The sequence below is a fragment of the Actinia tenebrosa genome, unplaced genomic scaffold (genome assembly GCF_029948245.1).
Source record: "Actinia tenebrosa isolate PJP-AT-01 unplaced genomic scaffold, QUT_ActTen_1.0 PGA_scaffold7__59_contigs__length_16204524, whole genome shotgun sequence".
Classification (NCBI taxonomy): domain Eukaryota; kingdom Metazoa; phylum Cnidaria; class Anthozoa; order Actiniaria; family Actiniidae; genus Actinia; species Actinia tenebrosa.
Genome location: NW_028292584.1, coordinates 10,337,439 through 10,352,613, shown reverse-complemented (window position 1 = coordinate 10,352,613; position 15,175 = coordinate 10,337,439). Strand labels below are relative to the sequence as shown.

The 15,175-nt window shown below is 35.7% G+C and overlaps 3 protein-coding genes across 3 annotated transcripts; 1 reads left to right on the top strand and 2 right to left on the bottom strand.

The window, feature by feature from the left end:
• Window positions 1-89: 89 nt before the first annotated feature.
• On the bottom strand, window positions 90-6,488 carry LOC116301251 (uncharacterized). Its single transcript, XM_031710287.2, has 2 exons — window positions 6,209-6,488; window positions 90-2,031 (listed from the first exon to the last, which is right to left on the bottom strand). The coding sequence occupies exons 1-2, from the start codon at window positions 6,329-6,331 to the stop codon at window positions 682-684; spliced, it is 1,473 nt and encodes a 490-aa protein (XP_031566147.1). The 5' UTR covers window positions 6,332-6,488; the 3' UTR covers window positions 90-681.
• A 1,124-nt stretch (window positions 6,489-7,612) lies between these two features.
• Window positions 7,613-10,167, bottom strand: LOC116301254 (uncharacterized). The gene is made up of 5 exons (XM_031710290.2): window positions 9,958-10,167; window positions 9,841-9,889; window positions 9,686-9,749; window positions 8,859-8,923; window positions 7,613-8,267 (listed from the first exon to the last, which is right to left on the bottom strand). Exons 1-5 carry the CDS (start codon window positions 10,024-10,026, stop codon window positions 8,140-8,142), a joined length of 375 nt encoding a protein of 124 aa, XP_031566150.1. The 5' UTR covers window positions 10,027-10,167; the 3' UTR covers window positions 7,613-8,139.
• Window positions 10,085-14,571, top strand: LOC116301252 (small ribosomal subunit protein uS3). The gene is made up of 6 exons (XM_031710288.1): window positions 10,085-10,143; window positions 10,467-10,691; window positions 11,624-11,718; window positions 12,252-12,439; window positions 13,070-13,260; window positions 14,496-14,571. Exons 1-5 carry the CDS (start codon window positions 10,114-10,116, stop codon window positions 13,240-13,242), a joined length of 711 nt encoding a protein of 236 aa, XP_031566148.1. The 5' UTR covers window positions 10,085-10,113; the 3' UTR covers window positions 13,243-13,260; window positions 14,496-14,571.
• The last annotated feature ends 604 nt before the right edge of the window (window positions 14,572-15,175 follow it).

Sequence of the window (15,175 nt, the reverse complement as noted above, 5' to 3'; positions counted from 1 at the left end):
CACGCGTCAGGCTTATTACAGACAGAATTTGTCATACAATAACAAATTAATTAATATATATCAAATAGATATGATAAAAAATATTCACACAATGTTTAACACTTTTTTTATTCTCAAATTCAACCAATACACGGAAACACAACAAATTCATACGAAAAATAATATTAGATATTATTAAAGTATTAGTGCTAATAAATGCACCCTATATTTATTGTCTTGGGCTATTTTACATCACATCGATCCTGGAGTCTTTACCAGGCTTCTCTCATTTTAAGAACGAGATACTAGGAACAACTTGGTATTCACTTTTCATTGCCATGCAGAAATTTTTTCCGCCTGTTAACTTAAAAACTCCATGTGTCATAACTTTCAATTCATTTTCTGGTTTATAAAGTGAATGTAAAATCCTACACAGAGAAAAGGCTATAAAACTATATTTAAAATATTCATTCGTCATCACGTTTTTGAGCCGTATGCTCAAACCATGTAAGAAAGTGTCCTCAAATTCCTACACAATATCTATTTAGATTCTTTTCAGGCACCTAGTTCGTAATTCGTACTATTTATTAGAGACAGTTCTTCGCTATTTTCTATTTTCTAATCAATCGAATATCTTACCTCATTTTCATTTACTAAGACCATATTTTATATGTAATACTAATTAAAGAATATGTTCCGTCATTAGACCACACCCTGTTCCACCATGGACTGGGCTACCTTAATGAAGCCTCCAATATTAGCACCTCTGACGTAGTCGACGTAGCTGCCGTCTTTCGAGGTGCCAAACTTGACACAAGTGCTGTGGATGTTCTCCATGATGTCGTGTAGTCGCTCATCAACACCTTCGCGTGTCCAAGCACTTCGTAGACTGTTTTGGCTCATTTCTAATCCAGATACAGCCACACCACCTGCATTAGATGCTTTTCCAGGCCCATATAAGATCTTGGCTTTTTGGAAGATTTCTATCGCTTTTGGCAGAGTTGGCATGTTGGCTCCTTCGGCTACACAAGTGCAACCATTATCAACTAGCGTTTGTGCGTCTTCTTCGTCTACTTCATTCTGCGTTGCGCAGGGAAGTGCAATGTCACATTTAATGAACCAAGGCCTTTTACCTTCATAGAACTTGACGCCATACTTCAAGGCGTACTCACTGATTCGACCTCTCTTGACGTTCTTTAATTCCGACACATAAGCTAGTTTTTCTTTGTCTATACCATCTGGGTCATAGACAGTTCCTGAGGAGTCAGACAGTGTAACGACTCTACCACCCATCTGCTTGACTTTCTCTGTTGCAAACTGTGCTACGTTACCAGATCCAGACACAGTGACTGTCTTCCCCTTCAAGCTTTCTCCCTTGGTAGCCAACATCTCAGCTGTAAAGTACACAAGGCCATAACCAGTAGCTTCAGGTCTCAAAAGACTGCCTCCCCATCCATGAGCTTTGCCCGTCAAAACGCCTGTAAATTCGTTACGTATTCGTTTATACTGGCCAAACATGTAACCAATTTCTCGGCCTCCAACGCCTATATCTCCAGCTGGGACGTCTGTGTTTGGTCCAATATGACGTTGTAACTCCGTCATGAATGACTGGCAGAAATTCATCACTTCGTTGTCGCTCTTTCCTTTAGGATCAAAGTCAGATCCTCCCTTGCCTCCTCCTAGAGGAAGCGTTGTCAGACTGTTCTTAAAAACCTGTTCAAAACCCAAGAACTTTAAAATGCCAAGATTGACAGAGGGGTGAAAACGCAGCCCACCTTTGAACGGACCAATGGTTGAATTGAACTCCACTCGATAACCTTTATTGACATTAATATTTCCTTTGTCGTCCCTCCATGGTACTCTAAAGATCACCACTCTCTCAGGTTCTACGATTCGCTCCAGAATGTTGTGTTGGTTGTAGTAAGGGTTCTCAGACAAGACGTCCCATATTGATGTGACCACTTCGTGGACGGCTTGATGGAACTCTGACTCTCCGGGATTGTTTTTACTGACAAAATCCATAAATGCATCAATGCTGGTAAACCTGAAATGCTGAAACAAGATGGTATAACATCATCAAAATGTGCATACTATATTGGCATGATTAAAAAGTAAGGCATTCATTACACAAAGACAAATAGACCATTTGAGTCTTTGTGTAATGAATGTTCTGGTTGAGTGATAGCAACTATTAGTCACTAAATAGCTATTATTTGTCATAGTGCTCACACTAAATCCGTGAAAGAAATACTAATTTTTAGCACTAAATAGTGATAATTAAACAATAGAAAACAAAGGATTCTGCATGAAATAGTACTAATTAGTACTATTTCATGTTCACGGTTTTAGTGCGTGCACTCTAATCAATTTTGTTTTTGTGTTGTTAAATGTTGTTCTAGTTCATAAATAGTTTAGTACAGGTATAAAATAGCAAAGTCTATTATAGACAACAATGTTCCTTCCTCATCTCTCTCTGTGTCTCTCGTACTCTTTTCTCCTCTTCTGCTCATATTCTTCTCATATTCTTCTTTTTTTCTATTTATTTTTTCATACTGGTATATGACACTTATTAATTAACAATTAAAGAGTAATAATATGTATTACTGCTGAATTATAGATATGCTACTAGCAATTGTTTCACAGGTTCTTTAAAACTACTCTTAAAAGCACACACATGTAGATAGTTCCCTTGGGGGGGGGGAGGGGGGTACTCTTGCCCCTTTGGGGTAGGGATGTATCTCTAGCCCTCTGAACTCTAAACCCTGACCCTGTACCAGTAAAATCTCTGAAAATTAAACCATACCCTGTTGTATATTAAAAACCCTGTTCCGGTACTTGCGAAAAATATAGATACCCAGATTGTTCCAGATTGAGAGAGCGTGATTTCAAATACCCTGTTCCAGAGAGCAAGCACGATTTCATATACCCTGTTCCAGATCACTGAAAACCATACCCTGTTTGGTGGCATGTACCCATATAGCAAATATAGGGACCTCCTGATATGACCTTCTGAAGTTAAAAGCAAGACTGGAAATGCCTTTCTAGAGCATGAGATTGTGCAACTGCATTTGGGACAAGATTAAACTGCCTTGCCATTAGACCTCTCCAAATTCATTCCCATGATTCTGTGCAGCATGAGGTCATTACCAGTTTCTATGTGAATTTCAGAAAGGTTAATTAGGATTTAGAAGTTTATTTTGTTGAGAGAGGAAAGCTTAGTGGCTGGAGATAACGAACCAACAAGCAGGTCTACTAATGTACAGAGATGAGCCAAACTTGGAGCATAAGAGAAAGAAATAAATGTTTCTTCTTCATCCAAAACTCTTTTCCCTTCAAGTTACAAGCCCCACCCCTCCCCCTACAAAGTATAGGCCTACCCCCTCCCTTCCCCCTTACAAGGTATAGCCCCACCCCCTCCCCCCCTACAAAGTATAGACCCACCAAAAACATCCTTACAAACAGAGTCTAAGCCCAGGTTTTATATCTGAGATTTTACACTATATGAATTAATGCATACATTGTTATATAACAGAGTAAAATATAATGATGATAATGTGGTGTTAGAAAAGTTTCTTATTGATTATCTCCTGCACTATGAGGGGGTTAATGACTTCTTGGGTTTTTTACTGCTACTGAAACAAAAATTAGTTTATAAATAGTCAAGATTTAGTTCCATTAAACACACTTGATAATGAGGTCAGCATGACCTCGAAACGCTGTGAATTACTGTCCCATATCGTTTCTTATATTATTAATCTCAAAATCCTCACTTATGAAGATACTAAACAATTTTTCTAAATTCCAATTACAAACCATAACAGCTCTAACTTCCTGTCCTCAATTGAGTCGTACAGGAAGTGATGAAAGCGTGAAAAGAGTGTGAGAACGAGCATGACCTACTTGCAGGTGTAGGTGGTTGGGAAAAAGGACTTTGTGGAACTGAGTGTGATCAGAAGCATGCATCATAGGCGTGGGTGGCTGAAGAAACACTTTGCTGAAGAAACACTTTGCTGAAGAAACACTTTGCCAGTTAGAAAGTGTGAGGGAAAGCATGCACAATTCTTGAGGTGCAACCACATGACTCAAAATTTCTTGCAATATAAATAACAATGATACAGCTGCCATGTTGGTTGACCTAACAAGAGAAGCTAATGCTAAAGCAGCCAAGCGAGATGAGACCGTGCATGGTGCGAAAGACTTTGATGTTATGATCATTTAGCAAACAATAGAATTCCCAGAGCATCAAATTGTTGGAAAACGATCAATGTTTTCTGTATTTCTCATTCGCTTTAGATCGCTTTAAATGAGTTCAATAGTCTTGCAATTTTGTGTAATATTAGTTTAAGTTCTGATTTGCATCCTGGCATAGTTTTGAGACAAATTATCAACGAATTTTAGAATGATGGAAGATCTTGTAAGATTGACTAGAACACTGCGATGAAAAATGCGCATGAATTTTGTTTTCACAAAATCGCATAAGTCGATTACCTTCAAAATGTTCCTTTTAAAACTAGATACAGAGTAAAACTAAATGAGCAATGACTTTTGTGAATATATAGCTCTGAAATATTAATCTCGGCAGCATCAAATCCATTGTTTAGTTTTGAAGTAAATTATGCACTATTTCTAAAGAATCTCAAATATCTCATAATTAGCTAGATAGATTTTTTCAAAAATCCCTTCAAATGGAGGCATCTAGTATATAATTATGTGGTACAAAGCATTTTAGTGTTGAACACTCTGCAAGGCTTAAATTGTTCTCTAAACGAAAACCAATATTTCATCATAATCACGTGTTATGATGTCCGATCTCATTAAAAACTGCGTCAAACATTAATTCAATCTTTATGTGACTTATGTGCAAAAAAGATTTGCAATCAGATAAAACACGTTTATGCACCAGTGTTTTAAACGTGGAAGGTAGCGGTCAAGCGTGAGGAGGTCCAGCCACATTAAACTACCATATTATTAGCTTAGTCATTTGTAAAATGTTCACTTAGTCCCACGACTTTCTGGCAGCTCATGATCTTCTCTTATTATTTCAAAAGTTAATGGTACCACTGCTAATGAGGAATGTTTTCATATTGTCAACCAACATGGTGACCACTATACAGTATGATGTGGTATGCATCCCAAGAATAGGCCTGAGGCATAATATGCATGTAGGTGGCTGAAGCTTTGCTCTAGCTAGCTCTACAATGTGTTTAGTTAGAACAAAAGACAAACTGGTACCAGTAAACCTTTTGACACTTAAAAAATTGTATTACTTCTAAGTTATAAAATAATGTAGATATATAAGCTTATAAAAGGTCCAAATCAATCAAGATTTTCAGGCTACTCATATTGAAGAATTCTCAAACTCATTTCTCCTAATAATTAGTATATTTTCCCAAACACAACAAACTAATGTGTAATTAATTTTCGTCCGACCCTGCTGGACACGTTCGATCGATTGAGTGTTCCCTTGTATTATCTAAAAATCTTCTATAAGATTTTCTCAAAATGTTCTTGAGATGAAATGTTCTCAAGATCGCAAAAATCTTCAAGAGATTGTTTTAGTGTGTTGTACTGCTCTTGTTTTACGACAAACCGTGCTACAATTACCTTCTATATATATATATATTGCAACATGGAAGATTTTTCTAGAATTCTTAATGGAGCGATAATCCCAGACATCAAAAAGGTGTCAAAAAAGGTGTTGGGTATCAAACAATATTTAGTCACGACAACTCTACTCGCATATATTTGCAAAAATAAGCTATATTAAGGGCGAAAAACACACACATACACTTTCAAATAATGTACTGTGAAGTTTTAGAGTCTATTTATACGGAAAGTTAGTCGTTAAGATCCATATTTAGCCTACGCCGGTCTCGCTTCAAGAGTATATAATTTGAGTTAATTCCAAGATGGCTTCCCGTTAGAATGGTTGTCCAATGACCCAGAAAATGTTCCTACGTTTTCTCTTTTTCAGGTTTACAGGATATTAAAATAAATGATAATCTAGGGAACAAACCTTGAACTTTATTTCCTGGTCTAAAATTAATTATGAAATATTCATAGATATATTAAAGCCTAATTTATGATGGATCAAAAGAAAAGAAAAACAAAGCAGAAGTCAGTACGGTTATCTACGAAGTTTTTTGTAACTAAACCTCCATATTGAGTCCAGCCCTCCAAACGAGTTAGTGTTAGAAAACAAAATGATCTAATATGAGGTAAAACTCACCTTATTTTCATTGCTTTTGTCTGCCTCTTGAACTAGAGTTGGAGTTGTCGTTGAAACACATCGAATGACTCTAACACGACTCAAAACGGAAGCTCCTCTTCGACTCATTACTCGCAACATCATCTTGGCTTTTCTATCTCAACTTTTATCTCAAAAAATTTTCTCCCTCCTGCTAAGTATAAGACAATATTCTAACCTTAGCTAGGAGTTTGCTATTTATATTCGGTTCTTCGAACACAGGAAGGCGGATAGAAGGTGGTGTCTATAGAAGCTCTGTTGATTGGCAGAAGGAACATAATCGCTGGGTATTGACCGCTCGTCACCAGTAGTGAATCACCCTTGCGTGATATCATGCACAAACCCTGTTTGGGTCTTGTTTTGACTTCATTTTCGCCCTTTTTGAAAAATTTAAGCTTTATTGAGGTCACATATGCAGTAGAAATTATGTGTTTTTGCGAAATCATTGATTTTGTATTTTCTTGTTTTGGTTTTAGTAAGGGGTGGCTTTTGTCTTGGTAATGTCAAGGTGAAGTACTTTGATCTCCCAAGGTTACCACCAATCATGTAAAACCCAGCACTCTCTCCTCTCCCTGTTATACTTTATGCAGGGGTGTAGCCAGGATTTTCCAGGGGGGGGGGGGGGGGGGAGAGGGGAAGAGTAAAATTAAAAAATCCACCAATAGCTTGGGCCTCTAGAATGCCAATAGCCCGTTTGCATGATGGCGTCATTGACCTCTACTACCAGACTCCCTTGCACGCTTTCTTTTGTTCAGTTAATTAGCACCAATTGTCTTACTATCCTCGTGAGAATACGAATTTAAATAAGAAAGAAAATTTGCGAAGCATCTTGGTAGTGGGAGTCAAAATGACACCATCATGCAAGTACGTCCTATTCAAAATTCTAAGAAAGACACCATTTTCTTTTCACAAAGGAGGGGAGGGGGTGCATTTTCTCCTCACCAGCACCCTCTGAGGAAAAAAGGAAAACCCTCAATTTGCAAGAACACACAGGAATGTAAGGGTTGGGGAAAAGGAAGGGTTGTGTGGGCTGCAGCCCATGATAATTTTGATTTAGCATCTCTTACAGATGGATGCCCTTTGAACATATGAACCCCATCCTTATGATAATCCTTGATCCAACCCTGGTACTATTTATTAATTAGTTGGTGAAGAGGGATGATATGTCCATGGGGACCTGTGTTTTTCAGCACATGATAAGGGAAGGTCAGATGTTAAAATTCTTCCAAGATAAACGCAGTAGCACTCTTTTTCCTTCCATTAATAATCTTGGTTGCATTCTTAGATTCAGTCCTGGCTCAGTCTTAATTTCCCTCCACGACACAGGCTAAGCTTGGATGAGAAATACTATCAAAGTTGACCAGAAATGATGTAATACTACTAATAAATAATTATTAAGGCTGTTTTTTTTATTGTTAAATGATTACAATGAATTACAAGGGATTCCAAAACCCTAAAAGCTGAATATTATGTTAACTTGTTGTGACATCCAACTACAAATACCAATCATAATACACAACAATGCATCATAAAAGACATAAAAACCTTTTTTTTCATATTTAATTTCAAAATTTTTTACTACCTATTTCCTAAGTCACTTTGAAGCAAACAAACAAAAAAAAAAAACACACACACTAGCAACGCAAAAAGAAAACAGAGTTAGGTTTAAAATTATACAACTTTCATTTTTTTAATGCTCATTCATTGCTTTACTTATTGTGATAATGTCAGTTGAGGCAAATAAAGCAAAAAGGAAGCTATTTAAAAAAATGTTTAAAAATCTGAACGATCTTTGCATTTAATATACAGAATATGAAACCATAAAAATGGAGAAAAACATACAGCCCATGCATAGGTCTATAACATATCCAATTATTTAATGTTGTTTGTCATTCTTTTTACATTAAAATTTGTCAGTATTTCTGCTTTCGCCTATGCTTTTTTTTTCCTGAAACGCTAGACATCTCTTCATCATCTTCTTGCAAATCAGTACTTATTCCAGTTTGTATCAATAGCTCTACTAAAACCTGTGGTGAATCACCTGGAAAATTAGTAAAAATGTTAGTAAAACAATAAGTAAAAAATATACATGAGAGATCATAAAAGGGGAAGTCTTCCTTACTGAAAGCCAGAGACCACTTACAGTGACTCATTCAACCTGATATCTTAATATCTCCTGATATCGTCATACTATACAATGCTGGCTCAACCTTTCTAATAACTTATTTATGTCTTCCATTTGCAAAAATTCATATGTTCAACAAATGAAAATAGAATTTGATTCCCAGACTTTCCCCTCCAGACAAAGTAAAAACCAGTGTTTTGGGATTCCTGAGGCACGCAGAGATTGGAGCCGAGTAATACTTAGCATTAATCATCTCCAATCTATGCACGTTCACAGGAATCCAAAAACTATTGCCCTTACTGATAGACTATGAGTTTGAAGGGAAAAGTGGGACTGCTAACAGTCTAGAGATCTGGCTCATAAGTAGGGCCTGGGTATGACAATGAGGAAGTCCAGAGAAGTAAAGATAGAATGATGGAGGCCTGCAGTAAAAGATTAGTTATCAAGATAAAGGTCTAATATTTAAATAGTAGGCCTCCTATAAGAACCATAACATCCAATACTCACAGGCTGCTGAAATAGCACTAAAGTTTTTTGAAAGGAATTTGCCATACTTTTCTTGAACTGCAACACTAACAAAAGGGTAAAAAATGGTTATAATTCAAAACCTATCAATAAAGATGCATGAAGAAAAAATGTTGGTTCTCACTTCATGTAGAGGACACAGTTTATGTAATTCAATAGCCACGAAAATTTAAAAAAAAAAACATTTTATATAATACACTATTTTCGAGTTCCAAATTCTGTTTCTTGATTACAGATTCATTTACAATGTACTGAGGGTTAGCCAAGAATCAGTGCACGTCTAATTATTCACAAATACCAATGGTAAAGTAACGAATGCAAAATTTCAACAATGCAAAAATTTGAAATTCCACGGACCTTCACTGAACTTCATCAAAATTCTGGCTAACCCTTAGCAACAGAGAACCCAAAACTGAAGTATAGAACAAAGCTAACAAAATTTACAATAAGTTTCTATTGAATTATGTACACTGTGTCCTCTGTCGTGTCCTTTACACAAAGATATAACCAATTTTTTAATATAATATACTGGTAATTATCACTAACTTGTCAATGTAAACTATGACAATGTTGGTGACAAATGGTTGTCGTGGTAACTACATGATACGATATTACAAATACTATAGTTGAAACAATAAACATCATAATAAGCAGATTGAAATAACTAGTCATAACAAAAGTGATAAATATAAAAAAGTATGCAATAGTAGTCTTCAGTGCAGCTGATTTGAATAGCATGCTAGTCCCAGTCTCCCTGTCATTCATCTTGTGTGTGATATGTCTTTGTTGTGTGTGTTAAATATACTCACAATGAACTATTAGGCATACTGCCTTTGGCAAGCCTTGATTGCAGCGTAGCTGAAAGCGTAGATGCTATAAATGAAAGTTTTAATAAAGATCAGAGAAACTTGTAAAATACACTAGATATCATGTCAAAATACTGAGGCGCACGTGCAACACTGACCTCTTTTTACTCCATTCGTTCCTGATTTACAAAGCTTTGCAGCTGCTCTCTTTGAGAAAACACAAATAATTAGACCTAGATATGATTATTTCAGAAAAATAATTGGAAAGTAATTACCAGTAAGCTATGAGAAGAAGAAATTCTTGATAGATTCGCAGCACAACGAGTTGCACTTCTTCCAATCATGGCGGTCAATCTCCATACTGCGCGTGCGCACACTGAAAACTAAGGGCGCTATGTGATCTGGGATCGTTCTCTTTGGCGAAAGTCATCATGGCTACCCAGATCAGTAAGAAGAGAAAGGTAGAAACATTAGGATTTTACCCCGTTGCTTGAGACATTTTCACAATAATTGAATGTAGGAAAATTGTAGGATGTCTATTTATGTGATTAAAGTATATAACAACTCAGGATGGTCTTGTTAAGGGGAAGATTTTTGTGGATTCTATAGTATACCGAGATACATCTACTGTCTGTTTTCCATCTATTTTTGCATATATATTGCTTCAAAGAATATTTACGAAGCCCCTGTTATGAAAAATAATGATTATGTAAATCAGTATAAACAGAATTTACCAATATAGATTTATTGATCTCTTGAATAATCTAAATTTTCTGCATTTTAGTTCGTAAGCGATGGACTCTTTAAAGCTGAACTCAATGAGTTCCTAACTCGTGAACTGGCTGAAGATGGCTACAGTGGTGTTGAGGTCCGTGTAACTCCTATCAGGACTGAGATCATTATCCTGGCCACTCGCACACAAAATGTCCTGGGAGAGAAAGGACGAAGAATCCGTGAATTGACATCAGTCGTACAGAAACGTTTTGGATTCGCAGAAGGAACTGTAGAGGTTCAGTATTATCATTGTGTGATGTGAAAATCAGTTCCATTTTTACATATAAAATAACATTTGCAAATATCTGTGTTAACCATCTAATGACATGTATATAGTATGTAAGAAATATTTAGTTGGACATAAATCAAAAGGTTTTAATAGCATTGTATAGGCATGTGCCCTCGAAAGCTTTGTGCCTCACATCATTGTGATGGAAACACTTTGATTGGCATCCACAAAGACCTATTTGATCATGCAGATGGTTCCATGCTTCATATCGAAGACTAGTGTATAGACAATTTAGAGACCATAAATTAATGAAGATACAACTTCAGAATACCTGGCCAAATGATATGCACACATTAATTCCCTATTGTTCTTCTATTTGTATAGAGCGTTTTCACTCATATGAGAAGGCAGCCATAAACAAGAGAAACTTTCTGCACAGTATTTGCATGAAAATAGAGTTCAATTCCCAGAGGATAGAAAATGTATTGTTTTGGTACCCCATAATGGCCGCTGTGATGTTATGTGAAAATGCTCTATTGCATCATTTTCAAAAGACTTGATTTATACTATTAAACAAAGTGCATGGCCAGGTATTCTGAAGTTGGTCCTTAATGAAGAAGTAAATGAAAAATGATGGATATATTAAAGAAACAACAGGGTATCCAAATCAATAGATGTTCTTAAAACATTGCATGTTAAAATTGAAGAAGTCTGACTCCTTTTGTCATTGATAAGCCCTTTATCTACCTGATTACATTTTGCATGTTTTTATTTATTTGAGGACAATATTTAAGCACAGATGCCCAGTTCAGCATAACTGGTTTGCGAGAATGTGAGAATTTAATTGTATGAACCAAGCCATGCTTTTTCAAAATACAAGACTTTTGAATGAGTTTACTCAGATTTTTGTTAAAATATTCTCATTTTGTTATTTCTAGCTCTATGCTGAGAAGGTTGCCACTAGGGGACTGTGTGCTATTGCACAGTGTGAATCCCTTAGGTACAAGTTGATTGGTGGATTGGCTGTCAGAAGGTATGTTTAGCATTATAGGTTGCTATCAATAGACGTCACTTCCAGGTAATAGCTCTTTTTTTGATGGCTTGTAGAATCCTGGAGGTTGTTTTGATCTCTTGTTTTCTGGTTTGATGTCGTGAAAATAGTCAAATACAATAGTTTGAGGACTTATTTTGTTATGTTTTGACTTAGCATCCGCCAGTTGCCCCCCAGTCAACGGCTTGTTTGCCCCCCAGTCAAATTCAAAAAGTCAAGTGATTGATAGTAAGCAATTCAAAATGCACTGTGAAGGTCTTGTTCAGATCATCATGCTGACATTTAATTTTTAACTACTCATAGTGTGAATAAGTGTGAAAAGTGATAGTGCACATATACTGTACCATGAGATGGTACCTTATCCAAGCACTTTCATTGTGTAAAGTGTTATCTCTCATATCCTATAATTGGTTTAAGATATGCGATTAACATTAGACAATAACAGTCCTATGCATTGTGACATTTCTTAGTTCTTCAATATCTCTTCTAATAAACATGGTTGTAACATTCTGTAGGGCGTGCTATGGTGTACTTAGGTTTATCATGGAAAGTGGAGCCAAGGGATGCGAGGTTGTAGTGTCTGGTAAATTAAGAGGACAGCGTGCCAAGTCCATGAAATTCGTTGATGGTCTTATGATCCATGCTGGTGAACCAACCAAACACTATGTAGATACTGCAGTCAGACATGTGTACCTCAGACAAGGTAAAGTATTATTGTCTTAAAAATATGAGGGCTTCATGTCTTTATGATGTGTTATAAACAATGGGAGCTAAAATATGGGAGCATTAAAGCGGAACACATTTATATTTTAATTGTAAATGTATGGATTTGAATGCATAGATTTTATAAGGCATAAAGTTTTGGCTATTTGATAGCCTTCATCAGAATTGTGATGAGAACACATTTATCAACCTTCTAATAACATGCCAATAATAATTTTATTTGAAACTGAAACCCATGTTATAAAAGGAAGTTGAACATGCAGAGTAAGAGGATAACTGCAAATCCAAAATATGTGGCCACTTTATATAGTTCTAAGCACAATATTGCTTTGGTCTAAAACAAATGAATTTTTTGTTCAGTAAAATTACAAAGAACTCTATGAAATCATCACATTCTGTAATACAAGGGTACAAAGTCAGAAGCTGCATGATTTTAATGCTTACTGCAATTTTCGAAGGTCACATAAACTCCTGCATCCTAACTGTAAAAGGTTTCATAGCAACCAGTCAAAAGCACAGTCAATAACTCTTGCTCTGGCTATTGATGGCACTAAAAGAGCAAGGTCACAGCATAAAACAGTAAAATTAAATTTGCTGGGTTTTTTTTCAGGTGTACTTGGTATTCAAGTTAAAATTATGTTGCCATGGGATCCAACTGGCAAAACTGGCCCCAAGAAACCACTTCCAGATCAAGTCAGCATTGTTGAACCAAAGGATGAGCCTCTCCCCACACAGCCTACATCTGAGCACAAGGGAGGCAAGCCTGAACAAGTTGCCATTTAGATCTTTACAGCCTATATGGTTAGTATTATTACTTAACTTTACTAATCTTTTTAGACTACAAACCCTTTGTGAAAGTAAAAAGAATACTTTGACTGGTTGAGTAGCATGAGAACAGACATTCTTTAGCTCCCTGAGTGCATTCCCTGTATTGATGGTTTTAACAGCCACCATGTTGGATGAATTTAACAGAAGATTCATCATTAGTGTCTTTTGTTATATACTTATTTCAATATTATTAGTCACCAAAAACCTACAAGGCTGAGTTTGGTGAGGGTCATTGGAAACGCTTCATAACCAATAAGTAAAGCTTTTGATATAAATTGTTTTGAGGCAGCTCACAGAAACTTTAGCTGGTAAAAGATCCCAAGTTTATCATTGGCCGGTTATGAAGCAGTTACATGTAAAATGTAGCTACCCATAATCCTTGGCAGTATCAGCATTGTACCAGCTGTCAGGTGACAAACTTTATTGAAATGGGTATATCATCTAACATGGCTACCATGTCTTTTATTTCATTCTCTTGTGAGTAATATTGAAAACCAGCAATTGTTTTCATCTGTTCTCTCAGGCTACGTTTTGAGCTTTCTCCTTGTTTTGTGTGTTGCAAATCAAGCCATGTGGCTGATTACCTCTAATCCTTATTCTTATCTCAGTAAGAGACACAGTAAATCTTACACAATAATAAAATTAATTTCGCCTCATACTTACAAAGTTTAAATTCCAACATACGCACAAAATTTCGAAAGGCAAATTCAAAAGACTATGAATAAAAATTACCACAGTGGGCCCAAAAACAAATAGAAAGGATCCGTAATTGTAAGAGGCATTAAAGCTTTTCTTAAAAATTAAACTTATCATAATTTGAAAGAGGTCAAACAGTTTGCCGCTATAAAATTCAGTATAAAATATTAATGTTGAAATAGTCAATTAGGGGTAAGATTGGTAAAATTATAAAATTTTCCACTCTTGTCTAACTTGTGTTTTTAGAAGTTCCAATACTTTTTTCTCAAACTCTTAAAATTTGAAATTTATAGCAGCATCTCAAACTTTTATTGTTTGTTTACATTCATACATACATACAAAAAACAAACTTACATACTTTATTTAGCATCATAGACAAATTAAAATTTACATTGAATGTTTATAGGAAATTTACATATTTACAGATGTGTGCTATTTGCAATAACCATAAAGTTTACTGGTTTCAGTTTTAATTTTACACAGATGTTCATATTTTGCATCTTCTGTTTTAGGTGACAATGAACATCAGCAAAGGTGAAAAATCAACAACACCCTAATGCAATATAAATAAAAACTTACTCAATTATACATTGTCTCTTGTTTTGCTTTTAAAATGTAAAAGTTATGGATTATACTTTAATTTTCAGTGTTTTTGTTAGTAAAAAGCATAAAAACGTTGAGCTATCATTTCAAGGTGGCAATATAGGGTTTTGAGATAATACCAAACTATAGGAAAGGGCATTCTTTAGCTAATAACATGTAGTTACTTAATAGGCCACAAAATAAGGATTAATTTTTCTGAATTAAACTTTTTCCATAGTACAGTGCTCACACTAAGTCCGTGAAACAAATACTAATTTTAAGCACTAAATAGTGATAATTTAACAATAGAAAACAAAGGATTCTGTATGAAATAGTACTAATTAGTACTATTTAATGTTCACAGTTTTAGTGTGTGCACTCTACTGTATTCGTCAATATTTTGCCAATCGCTTGATTTTTTTATTGTAAAATAACTCTACAATCATAGATGCTTTTTACCATATACACAGCAGACCATGTCACCAAAAAAGAAATTCTTCCAGTTAAGGTGCTGTGCATGCTCGTGCAGCACACATCCTAGACCTCTGTCATCTATTGCTGTCATGGGTCAACCACATAGCGCTTACACAACTTTCTATAGAGCCACTTT